Raw genomic sequence first — 18,288 nt, forward strand, 5'->3', positions numbered from 1 at the left:
AGTAAATTAGAAGTCTCAGAAGCGGTCCCTAAACCCTAACCTACCATAATCTATATATAGGCTTAGGGTTTGTTAGTGATCCCCTACAAGTCGAGGTATCTTGCTTTAAATCTCGTATCTGACTCCAAAATAATGAATACAAAATATAAATAAATAAAGATATATGGAAATATCCCATACTCATAGGCAAATATTCACAATCATTGGGATTGTTGTGAAAGTGGTCATTTCCCTTGTCTCTTGAAATCACTTGTGTGGCGTTGTGCTTTGGGAATGACAAAATTGGAGAAAAGTTACCATGGGATGACACACCTTGGATAAGAAAAGTAGAGAGTCACAAGTGTTGTGACATAGCTCTCTCATCAACCTCTTGCGGTCCACACTTAGAAAAACTAATTAATTCCCGAGTAAAGTGTGCCCGCCTGTCTTGTAGCCCATTTTGAGCCTGATAACTTCATAATTATATATGCTATCACTATGAGAAATACTTAGACCCTTCTTAAAAATATCTTTCAAATAAATTTGAACCAAGTCATTTGGATAAAAATTGAGTGAGTTATGCCTACTGAAGGGTTGTAAGTACATTTTAGCTCTAAATCTCACTAGTGCCATGTCATTGCGAGTTATGCCACCTCATTATGGCACAGGTCAGCCATGCATGTTGTTGAACAACTTTGGGTGTGTTTTTACTTATTTTTTATGGTGATTCATATTTTTGGGGGTTATATGATCCCACAACCTCATGTCAACGTCTGAAACCCTATTGAGAGACTTGTGCCATCTTTTCGTGCCAAAAGATGGCACACGTCAGTCAGGTCTTATGAGAAGCCTTTGATGGTATTTCTTGCTTAGTTTTGTCATATGGATGCTAGAAAATCACATTGTTCACATTAGTTCTTGGCCATTTGGTGGGAGAGACATGTGCCATCTTTTAAGTCACAAAGATGGCACAAGTCGACTATAGGTGTTTTACACCTCTTGGTTACTTTTCTCACTTGTGTTTTGGTACCTTTATGTTGGAAATATACTTTGGTCAAAAAACCTCTTCCCCATTTGATGTGGTCGAATTGTGCCACTTTCTAGTGCACAAAGATAGCACATGTCGGCTAGGTGGTTTCTACACCACTTGGTGGCCTCCCTTACTTGGTTTTGATGTCTTGATGATGAATATGTACTTTTGGCAAATAATATCTTTCCCATTTGGTGTGGTCGACATGTGCCACTTGTTTGTGCACAAAGATGGCATAGGTCGGCTAGCTTGATTATTGAGTGAAAAATAGTTTCTTTCACTTGTGTTATACTCCTTGGTGTTGAAGGACTACATTTGACAAGTTTCTTTTGGTGGTTTGAGAGTAGAGACATGTGCCATCTTTTTGTGCCAAAAGATGGCACAGGTCGGCCATGCATTGTGGAGTGGCCTCCTTGTGCAATCTTGACTTTATGTTCAATATCTAGCCTTTTATGCCAAAATAAATTATGTCCTTATTAGTTTCCTTGTCGGATTGGGGTCTTTAGGATGAAAATCCTTGCGCGAGTCCATAAACCCTAGGTTGGGCACACTTGGGTGTGAGTCCCAGCACCAAATGGTTAGTTAATATTCTCATAAGTTTCCTAGAGGTGTCATGGGATCCTCAAATAAGATATCTTAACTTATTTAGCCTTTGTAAATCTTAGTCAAAGTTGCTGGGTTGACTTGAGTGTCTTCAAGGTACTCTTGGCTTGTGGGCCCCTGTGCAAGAGTGGTCATCTTATTTTTTTGCAAAAAATTGGGAATAATATTTGCCCCCAAAAGTATTTACTTGTAAGCCTTCAAGCAATACTTTTGCACTTTTCCCCAGGCTTGCACAAAAAATACTTTTTTGTGGAGTGCATGAATGTTACTTCTCTTTTAGAGATGTGTGCATTAGCACGAACAATGTCATTAATTGTTGTGAAGAGGTGTGCATGGGCACGAACAATGTCCTTGGACTTATATATGTGGAGTTTTTAAGGCACATGGCTTCTCCCTAGAATGTAAGTTGAGTTATATCTAATATCTCATGCGGTACTCGAGTAAAGTTATGTCTCTTGCTCGATTTTGGGACTTTTACAAGGTTTAAAACTTTTTGCTTAAGTTTTTTTTAATTCAGAGTAGAGTTTATCTCTTGCTTTAATTTGAAACTTTTATGGAGTTTCGAAATCTCTTGCTTAAGTTTTGAGCGTTGAATAGAGTTATATCCCTTTCTCAAACTTATCATTGAGTAGAATTAAATATCTTGCTCAAGTTGGTTGGCAAGTAAGGTCTTCTAGTGAGGTGTTCTCAATATGGTGGAGAAAATTTTGGGGTTTAAAAATTTCGCGGAAAATTCTTTGTTTTGCATGGCGAGATTTCCATGAGATTCTACCCTCGAATGGTGGCTTATTTCGGCGTAAGGTTGTTCCTCATAACAACTGTACTATTTGTGGTTATGGGGGTGATTCAAATTCACATGCAACTTTTGGTGTCCCTGGGCTCAAAGAATTTGGACTTTATTAGATTACCCTTTCCTCCACGAGGCAAAAGAAGATTTATCTTTTAAGCAAGTAATAATCTATGCTTCTGAGATAGTGGAGAAAAATTCTTTTGAAAGATTGATTATTATTTCATGGGCAATATGGACGAAAAAAAATAAGATGACGCACGATGATCTTCAAAAACACCCGAAATAAATAATTGGTTGGATCACAAGTTTCTGTGACTCTGTTGATTTAACGAAGGAGCTAATAAAGAAAATTTGACTATGAGTGAGGTGGGGATTTCTAACTACTCTCCTGCTCAAAGGGATCCTTTCACAATCACTAGTTCCACTTTGTTCGTGGATGCAGCTGTCTTAAAGGAATCTAAGTTATTTGGTGTGGGGGCCATTATTATGCCAACAAATCTTACAGTAATGGCTGCGTTAAGCAAACCATTACGAGATTAGTATTGTAGATTAATTTTAGTGTTTATTATTTTCATATAGTGAACAATAGTATCTCTAAAATGCTAAGGAGTTTGACAATTTAATTACATCGCACTAAAAAACTACGACTAACTAAAGGATTCAAAGTAGAGTAGTATAGTTTATGTTTTGTCTCATTGCTCAGTTTGTACACAAATTATAATTTTATCAGTTACTTATCAAAGTGTTGGACTTTGGTTAGTATGGGGTGTTTAAAGTTGTTTTTCTTTTATTGCTTTACTGTAATTTTAATTTGGTGTTAGAGGAGTTTTGTTCGATTATTTAGTATCTTTATTGCTTTTCTCTAGTTTTGTGAATAGGATGTTCACCAGACTATAATAATGGGGTTTTGTTTGTCTGTTGTTTGGTTCTTTACATGTAGTGTTACTGTTTTTCAAGCTGAAACTTTTGCCCTACTTAGTGGACTAAATTGGGCTCATTCGTGTGGGATTCCCCTAGAAGCGGTTAAATCTGATTCTCTATCCATAGTAATGGCTATCAATAACATGAAGGTGTTCGCAAATGAGATGGGTGTGCTGTTAGAGGATGTCATAGTTTTATTGTCTAAATTTTTTAGGGCAGTTTTGTCTCATGTGTCCTGCAAAGATAACAATGCGGCCCATGGTTTGGCTAAACATGCCCTTAGGCTAGACAATGAGTTATGCTGGTATGAAGAAGTTCCAACACCGATTGTTGAAGTCTTCTTGGAATTGTCCTAATGTGATCCTGATCACGTTTTTTTTTTAAAAAAAAAACACACACACACAATTTCCACCTTGGTCACGCACATAACAATTATTATGAGAAAAATTTACTATGAAACCTCACAAATTTGACTTATGCTAATTAGATAAGCTTTCAATCCTTCAACAAGCAAAACATTTTCTAATTTTAGTAATCCAACAACATTGAGGGTACCTTTTCCAAGAACAGTACTGATCATACTATTACCAAAGGTTACAACACCACATTTCAAAAATTTGAAACTAGTGAGTAAGCTAGCATCACCTGTCATATGTTTTGAACATCCACTATCAAAATACCACAAATTAACAGTATGAGATTTATGACAAGCTAAAGTAACCAGACATTTAGGATCATTTTTCTTTATCCAAACCTTTTTGGAAGAACTTCTTTTTCTCATACTAGTTTGTTTGAAATAATTTGATTCAAAGAAATTATTCATGGTAAAGCACCTAGGTCGAATGTGACCTTTCACACCATAAAAGTGACAAATTGGTATGAATTTTGGTGTCCTACCAAAAAATTGGAAAGTATTACTTGAGGCTGGAGAAACTGTTCCGCCAAGAACCTTTTTTGTACCTGTAAAAATTGTAATGTAGGGTCAGAACAGATAAATGATGAACTTTTAGCTTTGACAAATTGATTTTACACAAATGATTGAGATTCAGCAAACCCCAACCCAACATGACTTCTTTGTTTAGAATTTCGGACCTCCTCAAAAATTGAAGAACCTGGATTGAGCATTTTTAAATTCCTCTTTAGACTCTCAAAATCTTTTAAAAGCCTAGCATTTTCTTATTTTTCAAAATCAAGATCAGTTTCAAAATTTTTGCATTTGGATTCAAGACCTTTATTTTTCTCAGTCAAACATTTGATAGTCTTTGACATCAACTTATTTTTAGAATAAACCTCCAACAACTTACCATACATTACCTTGTAGGTTTTAGCCAAATAATCTTTGTTCGATTTGGATTCATCAGATTCAGATTCTATAACATCGTCAAAACCTTTATTATCTGAAATAGTGTTGTTTAGGCAAACAAGGTTTCTCTTTTTCTGTAAAAGATAAGATATGCTAGAAAGAACAGATGTTAAAGCAACTAATTCATTATCACTATTTTCATAATTATTGTCACTCCAAGAAGCATTCAATCTATTTTATTCTTTTTCAAAGTAATAGCACATTCAGATTGTATGTAACCAAAATCATCACATTCTCTACATTGAACAAATCTTTTATTGTTATGCACAAAATTTTTTGAAGATGAGTTACTTTCTAAAACCTTAGAAAAATTCTTTTTGTATCCCAAATTTTTCATGTATTGGCAAAAATTTCTTATTAATATGACCAATTCATTATCTTCATCATCATTAGAACTAACATTCTTCGAACTTTTGAAAGCAATTGATTTTTTTTCCGTTTACTTTATTAGGTTTCTCCTTTTGTCAGATTTGTTGATTAAGCTCAAATATTCGAAGTGATCCCATCATCTCCTCAACTTTCATCGTGTTAAAATATTTAGTCTCCTAGCCAAAAGTTTCACATTAAACCTATCAAAAAGAACTCAAACAATTTTCCTAACTAAAATAGATTCATCAAGTTTTTCACCCAAGGATAAAAATTCATTAGAAATGTCACATAATCTTTTATAATATTCAGAGAGAGTTTCAGAACCAGATATTCTAAGATCATCAAATCTACTTTGTAACATAATGAGTTGAGAACGCTTGACATCTGAAGTTTCTTCAAACTGAGTTTCAAGAATTAGCCAAGCTTCTCGAGAAAATTCACATGAAGATATTAATTTAATAAAACCTTCACCAACACTATTAAAAATAGCATGCAAAACTTTATTATTATTACTAGACAATCTTTCTTCCTTATTTGACCTCTAATTTAAGTTTTACCTTAGTATTACCTTCATCATCTTCTTTTACTGGTGGTGACCAACCAGTTAAAATATATTTCTAGGCCTTTTCATTTTGAGATTTGATGAAGGTCTTCATCCTAACTTTCTAATAAGGGTAGTTAAAATCATTTAGTAACGGTAGACCACCTATAGATCTTCCTTCTACATAAGAAAACATCACACAAAATTAAATAATAATGATGGAAGAGAAATAAAAGATCTCACTAAGAGTTTAGTGACCCGCTCTGATACCAATTCAAATTCTGTATTTTAATATTACCAGTTTATTATTAAATTGAATTCTTAATTAAATGCATAATAATAAAATTGGTACCGAAACAGTTTTTCTGTAGCTACAAAAGATAACTCTGTAACTCCAAAATAAACTAGAAAAACAAATAGTGCAAAAAAGTAAAAACACACAAGGTTTTTGTACATGGTTTCTGTTAGAAATATTTTACCAGGATCTAGATTTACTAACAAGTATGTTTCATTAACATCCTAATATGAATTCTAAAACAATGAAATAAACACATATAAAGTTTAGGAAACCTTTACATTGGGTGCAGCGGAATATAATGACTCCTTACATTCGCATCTACAGCCCGATTCCTTTCTGTAGCAGAGCATCACCAAGATCTGAACCTGGATCTCTTTCTCTCCTTCCTTGATGCTGATTCTCCTTCTTGTTGATTGGATTCTTCATAATCTTCCACACTATGATTGAGATACCACTTGATGTGTGTGGGCACTCACTCATTCACTCAAAGTTCGAAATTATTGAAGAAGAAAAGAGAGGTATTGGTTTCGACTATAGAGAAAAGAATAGGAGGCTCAACTTTCTGAAAACAAGAAATTTCATTCACTTTAAGTGTGAGCCATCACTATCTATTTATAGGTAACCACCTAGGTTTAGGTTATAATTATTTGGCATTAAAATAATAGAAAATTAAATAGTAAAATTCTACAAGTGTGGTCGGCCATATGACAGTTATTGGGCCCACTTTGTAATTTTGCCATTTTGTCATTTTTCCATCCCATCTTCTTATAAACGCCAATTTTTCAATTTAACCACTTAAATGCCAATTCCAATTATTTAATAACTAAAAATTAATTATTAAATAATATTGTCATTTAATATATTTATTAATTAGACATATAAAGTCTCTTAATTAACAAATAAAACCTAGAATCTCATTTCTTCACAATTTTGCCCTTGCTTAGTGAAAATTCATAAACTAGACATAGTCTAATTTTAGAATTATAATTGATTAATCAAAATCAATTAACTGAGTCTTACAAGCAGTATGGTCTCAACTAGTATGGGGACCATGGGCCTATATAACCGAGCTTCCAATAAGCAGATCAAGAATTTACCAAGTAAATCCACTAACTTATTAATTCCTTATTGAATCCACGCATAGAACTTAGAATTGCACTCTCAGTCATATAGAACGGTCTATATGTTTCACGATATAGATACGCTATAACTTATCCTTTGTTATAATCCTGATTTGATCAATGATCCTCTAATAGATGATCTAAATTGTATAGGGACTAAATTACCGTTACACCCTTTTAACGTATTTTATCCTTAAAACACTTAGCTCCGTATAATTGATATTTCAGCGAAGTGAAATGAGTACTCAACCATTTATCTCTGTTTATCCAACCTCGAAGGAAATCATCGTTTCACTAATAAATACCTATAGAAGTTATAGATTCCATATCTATGTTTAGCGCTCCCACTCAATTATACTATCATGTTCCCAAAATGTACGTATCACCCTGACCCAAAAGTAGGCTTAACTAACAAATCAAAGAACATGTATAATACTCTTGAGATCGAACCTAATCATATCAGGATTAAGATCATTTGATCTAGGATCAACTAGGTGATATTGAATTGAATAGATATTACGGTCAATTTAACATATCTAATCAAAATTCAATATCGGTCCCTTCCGATGTATACTCCATACATCTGATACTGGTAAACTTTGCCAATACCCTTGAAAGGACATAACACTTATCCAAGGTGTAAGCATACCTATTGCTGATTATCATGCCAGTCTAAATCCAATGAACTGACAAATCAGGGAATTAAACTTTCGAACATATAATCAAGATTATATTCCACTGTGCTGACAACACTATAATCATTAACAAATACATATGTTCTGGACTTAATAGAATTTATACATTAAATAATCATGAAATAAATCATGTGAACCATGCAACATAAAATGTTAATTCTGATCTTTATTAACTAGTAAATCTAATTATATTGAAATAGGTTTTATTTAGGGAACAAAACCCAACAGTTTCAACAATCCTTCCAGATTGTTACTAGTCCACAAGGCCACGACCAGAGATAAGATTCATTAGATAGATCTAAAAAAATACAAAGTAATTGACTTATGCATAAATAGACTCCCTCTTATTGTATATCGCAAGCTTGATGTATTCCACCTTCTAATCGAATCAGGCTGAAACTTCAAGTGCTCGAACTCCCTTCGATCTCCTTGAAGAGTGCTTCCTTCCTTCCAAGGCAAGATCTAAAAAGCAATCTCCCAAAAGCTTGTAAAACCTTTTCCCAAAGGTAGCATTATTGTTTCTCTTCTTTTACAAATTTGAATACAGACTCAAGACAATACAAAATACATATAAACAGAGTAAGAGATGAACACTCTCTTCTCTACAAAATAAAGACACTATTTTCTTAAGAAATGAATACAATTCAAATTGTATGAAAGAGATACATGACCTAACTGCTATAAGGTATATTTATAATCAATATACACCTTATTGACAGCTCATACATAGTCTAAACAAGACCACAACTTACTAGACAATTCCCTAAAATAGATCTTCAAGCAGCCCAAGAATTTTTGTTTCTGTACCTACAAAATCGTGAGCAGTAAGTGCGACTTTTCTTTTATAAAAAAAAAAGTCTTGCTTTAGTTTTCTCCACAAGAAATCTGATCAAATATATTAGGAAATTCAAGAGCAGATTAACACAACTGGAAAAATAGAGAAAGGATGAGTCATCAAACTTAACATTTATACCTTATTTTCTATAAATAGAAAAGCTAGACAACTTTCCTTCTAAATATAGATCAATTAATACAAAAATGTAAAAGTCTAATATACAAAATATAGAAACCAAATAAATACCACAACTGAAATTAATTAATAAATTATAAAATATTTTTGTCAAATTAAAGATGCCAAAAATAGAATTAACTGTTGGGTTTTATGCCCTAAATAAAATTCTTTACAATCTGATTAGTTATCAACACAAGAAATTTGAAGTGATTGATGTTTGCATGAATTTTACATGCTAATATTTTAATATGTTTATTACATTCACACACACAAAATCAGTTAAATCCATATCATATGTTTATTCACAATTACAGTATCGTCAACACAGTGGAATGTGATTGTGATCATATGAATCAAAAGAATTGGTCCCTGTTTCATCAGTGTTATTGGATTTACACTAATGTGATAATCAGCGATGATGTGTTCTTACACTTGGAGTAAGTGTTATGTTCTTTCCAAGACATTAGTAAAGTATACTAGTTTCGAATGTATGGAGTATACATTGGACTGGACCGATATTACAACTAAGTTAAGATATTACAAACTTACCGTTATATATATATCTTTCCAAGTCAATATTAGTAGTTGATCTTAAGATTAAAAGAATCTAAATCCTGATATGCTTAGGCTCAACTCAGGAGTGCTATTCATGTTCTTTGATTTATTAGTTAAGCCTACTTTTAGGTCAGGGTGATACGTATATTTTGGGAACATGATAGTATGATTGAGTGGGAGTGCTGAACATAAATATGGAACCTATAGCTTCTACTGGTGTATAGAAGTCAAGTGATGATTCCCTTCGAGCTTAGCAAATAGAAGTAAATGGATGAGCTCTTGTTTAACTGACTAATTATTAGATCACTAAACACCATTTACAGGTAGCTAAGTGTTTTAAGGGGCAAAATACATTGAGGGGTGAGAACGGTAAAGAAATCCCATCTCGATGTAGATCATCTATATAGAGGATCTTTAAATCACAATAAGATTATAACAATGGTTAAATGAGATAGCATATTGATATCGTGGAACATACAATATGCTCTATATAAGTCTGAGAGTGCAATTCTAAGTTCTAAGAGTGGATTCAACGAAGAATTAGTAAGTAGGAATTTACTTGGTAAATTTGGTTCACTTATTGGAAGCTCAGCATATAGATCCATGGTCCCCATTCTAGTTGAGAACATTCTGCTTGTAAGACTCATTAATTGATTCGTGATTGATCAATTATAATTCTAAAGTTAGACTATGTCTAATTTCATGAAATTTCACTAAGCAGGGGTGAAATTGTAAAGAAAAGAGTTTCTAGGTTTATTTATTTATTAATGGACTTTATATGTCTAGTTAATAATTAAATTAAATGACAATATTATTTAATAATGTATTTTAGTTATTAAATGATTAGTTTGTCATTTAAAAGTTAGAATTAGAAAATTGGTGTTTTTGAGAAAATAGAAATAAAATTTGATAAAACTGCAAAATCAAGTGGGGCCCACTAACACACCATGGCCGGCCACTTATTGTGGAGTTTCAAATTGATTTTTTCATTATTTAATGCCAAATAATTCCTAACCTAAACCTAGTAGTTGCCTATAAATAGAAAGTGATGGCTCAGTCAAATCACATGCTTTCATTAATTTTCTGACAGAAATTTCTCTCTTCAGAAAAACTGAGCCTTCCCCACTTTCTATACCTGGCCAAAACCATCCCTCTCTTTTCTTCTTCATAAATTTCGACCCTAGTGAAAGAGTGAGTGCCCACACACAACAAGCAGTAACTCAATCATAGATTGGAAGACTGTGAAGGATCAAACTTGAAGAAGAATGACATTCGGGCTTAGATCTTGATTATACTCTGCTACAGAAAGGATACAAGGGTTAGAGATCTGAGCGGAAGGAGACATTAATTCCGCTGCATCAATGTAAGGTTTTCTTAACTTTATATGTGTTTAATTTATCGTTTTAGAAAGTTCATATTTAGGGTGTTTAAACAACATACTTGTGAGTAAATCTAAGATCCTGGTAAAATAAATTCCAACATTAACATAACTAATTAGTATTTTTATTTGGTTTGGATAATTAATCAAACTTATGTTGTTATACTTAAAATATATATGTATAGGTGAAAATTATGATTATTTTTTAATTATTATTATTATTATCATCATTATTATTATTGAATGGATCCAATCATATCAAATAAATACTATCTCTATTACATTGGATGAATTCGATCTGATCCGGGTCTAGGTCAGGATTTAAGGTCTAGGTCTGGGTCTAAGGTATACGATCGAGTCTGTGTTCGAGGTCTAGGGTTTGAGATCCAAGTCCAAGTTTGAGGTTCGAGGTCGGGTTCAAGTTTGAGGTTTGAGGTCAGGTCGCAGGCCAAGGTCCGTGTCCTGGTTTGGGAGCTTGGATCCACGGCTAGGGCTAGGGTCCGTGCCTGAATCCTTGGTCGAGGCCGAGGTTGAGGCTGAGGTTTGGGTCTAGGGCTGATGTTGGAGTTCGGGTCTAGGGCTAAGTTTGGGGTCTTGGTCTAGGGTTCGGGGTTTGTGGTCTAGGGTCCAGAGTTTGAGGTCGGGTCTGGGGTTCGAGTTTAGGTCTGGGTCAGGGGAGGGAAAGTGGGTTGGGGTTTGACAGTAGTGTCCGAGGCAGGGAGCGGGTGCCAGGTTCAGGATTTGCCCGAGGTCGGGTCTAGGTTCAAGATTTAGGTTGGGGTTCGAGTCTAGGTCCCCGACCGAGTCCGATTTTGAGGCCAAGACCTAATTTAGGCTCTACCTGGTGTCGGGTCCAGGTTCGGGGTTTAGGTTGGGGTCTGAGTCTTGGTCTAGGTCTGGGTTCGGCATACAATTCTAGGTTTGAGGTTGAGTACGGGGTTGGGGTAGTGTACAATGTCCAATCTAGGGTTTGGGTCTAGGGTACGGGGTCAGGATATAAAGTCTAGGGACCGAGGTTGCGTCCAAATTTGGGGTAAGGGACCGTGTTGTGGTCCAAGTCTAGGGTCCACGTCTGAGGTTGGGGCCCGTGATCGGGTTTAGGGCCCAAGTCAGGCTCCGAGTCTGGGGTTTGTGATTCGGGTTTGGTTTGGGTCTATAATTAAAAAAAATAATTTAATTTTTTTAAAAAAGTAACTATTTTTGTTTTCAAAAATTTTAAATTTTTGTTTCTCATAATAAAAATAGAAAGTAAAAATATTTTTATACATGGTTTTTTTAAAATATTTTTACTTTTTTAATTAATAAAACAAAAATATTAATAAAAACGTGTAACAGAACACACCTTTAATATTTTATTATTGAGAATTGTTAAAAGACACTATTGGTGCCTATCACTCTCCTCGGTGTTATATCGTTATTGACAGGGCCGACCCTGACTTTTAGTGGGCCATAGAAAAAAAAATTATTTTGGGCCCTTATTTAGAAAAAATATGGTATTTTTCAAAATCAATAAAAAAAATTGTATAGTTTTAAAAGGGAAATATTTTTTTTGGGCCCCTGGAATAGGTGGGCCCTAGGCACAGGCCTAGCCCGCCTATGCCCAGGGTCGGGCCTAGCTATTGATGTAATTAAGTATCAGGTCCTATATAACTTAAGAAAATAGTATTTAGGGAATATCGTTAATTAATCATGGGGTGTCACCTATAAAAAGTACTAGACACTACTAGCGCTCACTAACAATGCTCTTTATTATTTTTGCCAACAAAAATGTAAATTACTAGTAGAATGAAAGCTGGGTTTTATTTTTTTTCCTTGACAGAAGAAAATTGGGATATTTTAGGTACTTGTAAAATGAAAGTTGGGGTATTTTAGCAATAAATATCCTTTATCACTATTCAAAAAGTTTTGATTGGTCGGGTGTTGTTATATTTAAGAATTATGTGAGCTCCTAAGACTTTGTCTAAAACTTTATACATTTCCGAAAATGACATTTTATTATTGCTGAATTGACTGTTTTCAAAAATATGTAGCTATGAAGTATTAAGAGCATTGTCTTTTGACGAATTAAGAGAGAAGATTTAAAAAAAAAAAAAAAAAGACATAGTTAAGGGTGGTGGCTATAGTAACAGCGAAGCAACACATATTTATAAAGCTTAAAAGGCCAATCAATTGAGCTGTCAAACAAGAATCTATGATAGTAATCTCCAAAACAAAAAACGTAAGGAACACATAATTAATACAAAAATATGATATGTTGACATATTTAAGTAGGTATGAACAAAGATTAATAATTTATAAAGACTAAAGTAATATTATTCTATTGAGAAAAGATATGGCAAATTGGGGATGCCAATGCCAAGAAGGAATCAGGTCCTTTGTTTATTCACTAATAAAGTGGCCATGTTACTAATAATTCCAAAGTAAACACATCAATACAATTAATGACAAAAATAGACAGTTAAAGGTTTTTTTATTGACAGAGGGGTTTTATTTGTTTTTCTATAAATACTTTTTTGTTTCTATAAACAATACCATACATTAAAAGTACTCCTTAAAGACTTGGTGTTTTTTGGTCCTTGACTTGGAAGTTGGAACTTACAATGGGTTCTGGTTCAAGTCCAGGAATTACACACAAAGTAATGCAAACATTTTGTATGAAAGACCAGAAAGAGGAAACGAATCACAAGAAGATCCAAGGAGAAGTTGTTTTAATGAAGAAGAACATTTTAGATTTACATGACAAGTCTGCTTCATTACTTGATCGAATCTATGAGCTCTTTGGCAAGGGTGTTTCTCTGCACCTTATCAGTTCTGTTAATCCTCATCCAGGTCACCACTTCTCTCTCTCTCTCTCTCTCTCTCTCTCTCTCTCTCTCTCTCTCTCTCATAAGAACATGGTACTTCTCTTCTTGTCTTCTATTGTTGACCTTTAAGTACAGACCTCAGTAGTTTCTTTTGAATTTTTAAAAGTTCAGAAAAACGAATACCTTATTTGAAGTTGAGAAAGTTAAATTCATTACGTAGCTAATAACAAGAGCACTTTTGTTTATTTCAGTCTTACGAGTGTTTGAAATAAAAATACTTGAAAGCAAAAAAAACTGAGTTTTTTCTTCTTTTTTTCTGTCTTGTGTAATTGTTTAGAGCATGTCGACAGGGGGAGCCATGGAAATGCAGCCTATTTAGAGAAATGGATCACCGCGAACACTACAATAACAGCGAAAGAAACTTGTTTCAATGTGTTCTTTGACTGGGAAGAAAGCATGGGAATTCCAGGAGCTTTAATGATAAAAAACAATCACCATAGCCAATTCTTCCTAAAAACAATCACTCTGAAAGATGTTCCAGGGCATGGTTTAGTACATTTTGTCTGTAATTCCTGGGTTTACCCTGCACACCGTTACAAGTACGATAGAATATTTTTCTCAAACAAGGTAACTTAGTCACATAGTTTTTACTTTATATATCCAAAACGTACAAGGAAAGGAAAGGTTTCATTACATATTTAGATCAGTCATTGTTAATCTCTCTTAATATCTAGATAAAAAGATTATTGCGTGTAAATTATGACCCTAACCTTATCATGTTTTTCTAATTTCTACTCCTCAATTATTGAAATCAAAATCAAAACCTTTGGTGCCGTTTGGTAACACTTTTGTTTTTTAATTTTTTAATCACAAAATGAAAGTAAAATTTTTGTTTTTAAAAAATTTAATTTTTAAAAATAAAAACGCGTTCTATAACCACTTTTGTTTTTCAATTTTAAAAACAGAAAATAAAAGTGTGTTCTGTAAAGTTCATTTTTATTTTTATTTTTTGATTTTATTTAAGTCGGGTCTAGGTCCGGGGTCGGATTCGGGTTCAAGTCAAAAGTCGGGTTAGCGCCAGGGCCGTAGGGAGGGGATTTGGGTTCAGGTCTGGTCATAATCTAAAAGATTGATTAAGAAAAAAAACTGTTTAAAAAAATATTGACAGTGATTTTTTTTTTTGTTTTTAAAATTTTGATTTATAATTATAAAATTGAAAAGTAAAAACAGTTTTATAGAACATGTTTTTGAAAAATATTTTCACTTTTTCTACTTTTAAAAACAAAAAACTGATTAAAAAAGTGTTACCAAATGCCACCTTAGTTTCTTCAATAGGAGCTTCCTCAATTATTCTTGCACAATCAATAATGGTGTGAGTGACTGAACCTACAAGAAACATAAAACATGTTAGTGTGTCAAGTTGAAGAAACATGTTTGTACTTAAATTTCTAACTATTTTGTACCAGACTTACCTACCTTGTAAGACACCTCCGTTGTTGCACCACTACAGACAAGAAGAGCTAAAAAATCTAAGAGGCAATGGAACTGGTGAGCTCAAGGAGTGGGATAGAGTATATGACTATGACTACTACAATGATCTAGGGAAACCTAACAAGCCAAAGTATGCACGCCCAGTTCTTGGTGGATCAGAGGAACATCCCTACCCTCGAAGAGGAAGAACTGGTCGAAAAAAGTACAAAAAGTGTAAGAGTTTCTAATGACACACAGCTTATGAATGTGTTTTTAGTTAAAAGAGCTTTTGAATTACTAAGAAATATGTTTGTATGAATGAAACAGATCCTGAAATTGAGACAAGATTGCCACTTTTGAATCTAGACATCTATGTTCCTAGAGATGAAAGGTTTGGACATGTGAAGTTTTCTGATTTTCTCGCTTATGCATTGAAGTCCCTGGTCCAAGTATTGATCCCGGAGTTAAAATATTTGACTAACAAAACTTTTAACGAGTTTGACTCCTTCAAACAAGTATTGGAACTGTATGATGATGAAGCCAAGAAACCAAAAGGGCATACACTAAGTAAAATAAGAGAATGCGTACCTTGTGAGTTACTCAGGGAAATTCTTCGTCAAGAGGAGGGTTTTCGCAAGCTTCCCATGCCTGATGTGATCAGAGGTAATATAGTTAAAGCAAGAACCTTTCATGGTCAAACCTAAAAATTAACACCAAATGATTTTTTGGGGTTACAAGTAATGAATTTTTTCATTGTTGAATCCAGAGGATAATAGTGCTTGGAGAACAGATGAGGAGTTTGGACGTGAAATGCTGGCAGGAGTGAACCCTGTCATCATTCGTCGTCTCGAAGTAAATAAAAGAAAATAACTACTTTTACTATCTGAATTGGTTTTTGATGAACAATCTACTGATTTTGTAAACTACAGGTGTTTCCCCCTGTCAGTACTCTAGATGCTACACAATATGGGAAGCAAGACAGTACAATAATAGAAGAACACATAGAGGCTTACATGAATGGCCTCACTGTATCAGAAGTACTAATTATTTTAACTTGTTCCTTCCTTCCTTTTCCAACTCCTGAAAAATGAACCCGTGATGTAATTTTTCTTAATGTATACAGGCAATTGAGCAGAACAAGTTATTCATTTTGGATCATCATGATTCTCTAATGCCATTCCTCACACTAATAAACTCAACCGATTCCAAAATTTATGCTACCAGAACACTCCTTCTTCTACAAGATGATGGAACATTGAAACCACTGGCAATTGAATTGAGCCTACCTCATCCTCAAGGGTATGAACATGGAGCTGTCAGCAAAGTTTTCACTCCGGAAGAAAAAGGCATTGGAGAAACCATTTGGCAGCTAGCTAAAGCTTATGTTGCTGTAAATGACTCTGGCTACCATCAACTAATTAGCCATTGGTATGACTTTGGCTACAAAAAGGTTAGATTTTGTTATTGTCAACCAATGAATACATGTTGATTATTTTCTCAATTCACTTCTACAGGTTGAACACCCATGCTGTAATTGAGCCTTTTATCATTGCAACAAATAGACAACTAAGTGTTCTCCACCCAATATACAAGCTCCTCCATCCCCACTTCAGAGATACCATGAATATTAACGCACTAGCTAGGCAAACCCTCATTAATGCCGGTGGTATACTAGAAATGACAGTTTTCCCAGGAAAATACGCCATGGAAATGTCTGCTGTTATATACAAGAACTGGGTTTTCACGGATCACGCTCTGCCTGCTGATCTCCTCAAGAGGTAAGGCCAAAAATAAAAACCCTTATGACAAAAAAAAAAAACCAATCATCTATAAAGCAAACTCTTAATCTAACCCAACTGAGATAAAATTTCAGAGGAGTGGCGGTTGAAGACTCCAGCGGTCCCCATGGCCTAAAACTTCTTATTGAGGATTACCCATTTGCGGTAGATGGACTAGAAATCTGGTCAGCAATCCATACTTGGGTAACCGAATACTGCAACATCTACTACGAAACAGATAAAATGGTCAAAGAAGACACTGAGCTCCAATCATGGTGGACCGAGGTCCGAATAGAAGGCCACGGAGACAAGAAAAAGGAGCCATGGTGGCCCAAAATGGAGACCATATCCGAACTCATCAACTCCTGCACCATAATCATATGGATCGCATCTGCCCTCCACGCGGCAGTGAATTTTGGGCAATACCCATATGCAGGGTACCTCCCAAACCGGCCAACCGTGAGTCGGCGGTTCATGCCAGAACCAGGCACACCAGAGTACAAAGAGTTGGAAATGTACCCAGATGTGGCGTATTTGAAAACCATTACTGCTCAGTTTCAAACCCTACTAGGAGTTTCGTTGATTGAGGTACTGTCACGGCACACAGGGGATGAGATTTATCTGGGTCAGAGAGACACAATGAAGTGGACTATGGACGAAGAAGCATTGAAAGCTTTTACAAGATTCGGTGACAGGCTAAGGGAAATAGAGAACAGAATCACAGAGATGAACAGTAATGGGAAATGGAAGAACAGAGTTGGGCCTGTGAAACTACCCTACACTTTGCTATATCCCAACACTTCGGGTCATCCCAACGAAGGACTCACCGGGAAAGGCATTCCGAACAGTATTTCCATATAAAGTAATATATTTGTGTTACATGTAGGTTTCTTATTATATATATTTGGTGGGTCTTGTGTAGTGTATTCAAAAAGAAATGGTGTGGGTTTTCCTTGAATTCTAGTAAAGTATGTAAGATTTGTCCAAGTGTTTTTTTCTTCGCTGGTTTGTCATCTCAATTGTTGAAGATATTGATTACTCAAAGAATTGAGGAAGAGAAAAATATTACATACGGTATGTCGGTGATTTGTCCCAGTCAACATGTGCCACATTCTCACTGTTCCTAGTCAAGGTGTTAGTTGAGTTAGTTAATCATTTTCCACCCAAGTCTAACTAACCAATACCATTGTTTTAGGAGAAAAAATGAGATTTTTTTTTTAACAAAGCCCACAAGAAAGAAAAAAACTAATGAAATGATAATGTAAATGCCCATGACACGATACCTTAAAGAAAAACTACAGAAGTCGGTTGGAAAGATAATAAAGACAAATCATGAGTAACTCATATGATAAATCTTAACTTGAAAAGGATCGAGATAAAACTAAACTCACGGTCGAGCCAAAAAAAGCCTTGAATCAGCCAAAACCGAGATAAGATTTAACTCAGATTCAAACTAAGCCGAGATAAATCTTATCTCGGACCAGATCAAGATAGATTTAACTCGGATTCAAACTAAGCCAATATAAGATCTAACTCGAATCAGACTAAGATAAGATGTAATGCCCTAATGTTTAGGCACGC

General features: G+C 34.6%; 1 protein-coding gene across 1 annotated transcript; it reads left to right on the forward strand.

Moving 5' to 3' along the window:
* Positions 1-13,032: 13,032 nt before the first annotated feature.
* On the forward strand, positions 13,033-17,711 carry LOC115724062 (probable linoleate 9S-lipoxygenase 5). The gene is made up of 9 exons (XM_030653517.2): positions 13,033-13,484; positions 13,797-14,086; positions 14,926-15,163; positions 15,257-15,592; positions 15,696-15,781; positions 15,859-15,966; positions 16,053-16,357; positions 16,444-16,707; positions 16,803-17,711. Exons 1-9 carry the CDS (start codon positions 13,256-13,258, stop codon positions 17,566-17,568), a joined length of 2,622 nt encoding a protein of 873 aa, XP_030509377.2. The 5' UTR covers positions 13,033-13,255; the 3' UTR covers positions 17,569-17,711.
* Positions 17,712-18,288: the final 577 nt, after the last annotated feature.

The sequence above is a fragment of the Cannabis sativa genome, chromosome 9 (assembly GCF_029168945.1).
Source record: "Cannabis sativa cultivar Pink pepper isolate KNU-18-1 chromosome 9, ASM2916894v1, whole genome shotgun sequence".
In the NCBI taxonomy this organism is placed as follows: domain Eukaryota; kingdom Viridiplantae; phylum Streptophyta; class Magnoliopsida; order Rosales; family Cannabaceae; genus Cannabis; species Cannabis sativa.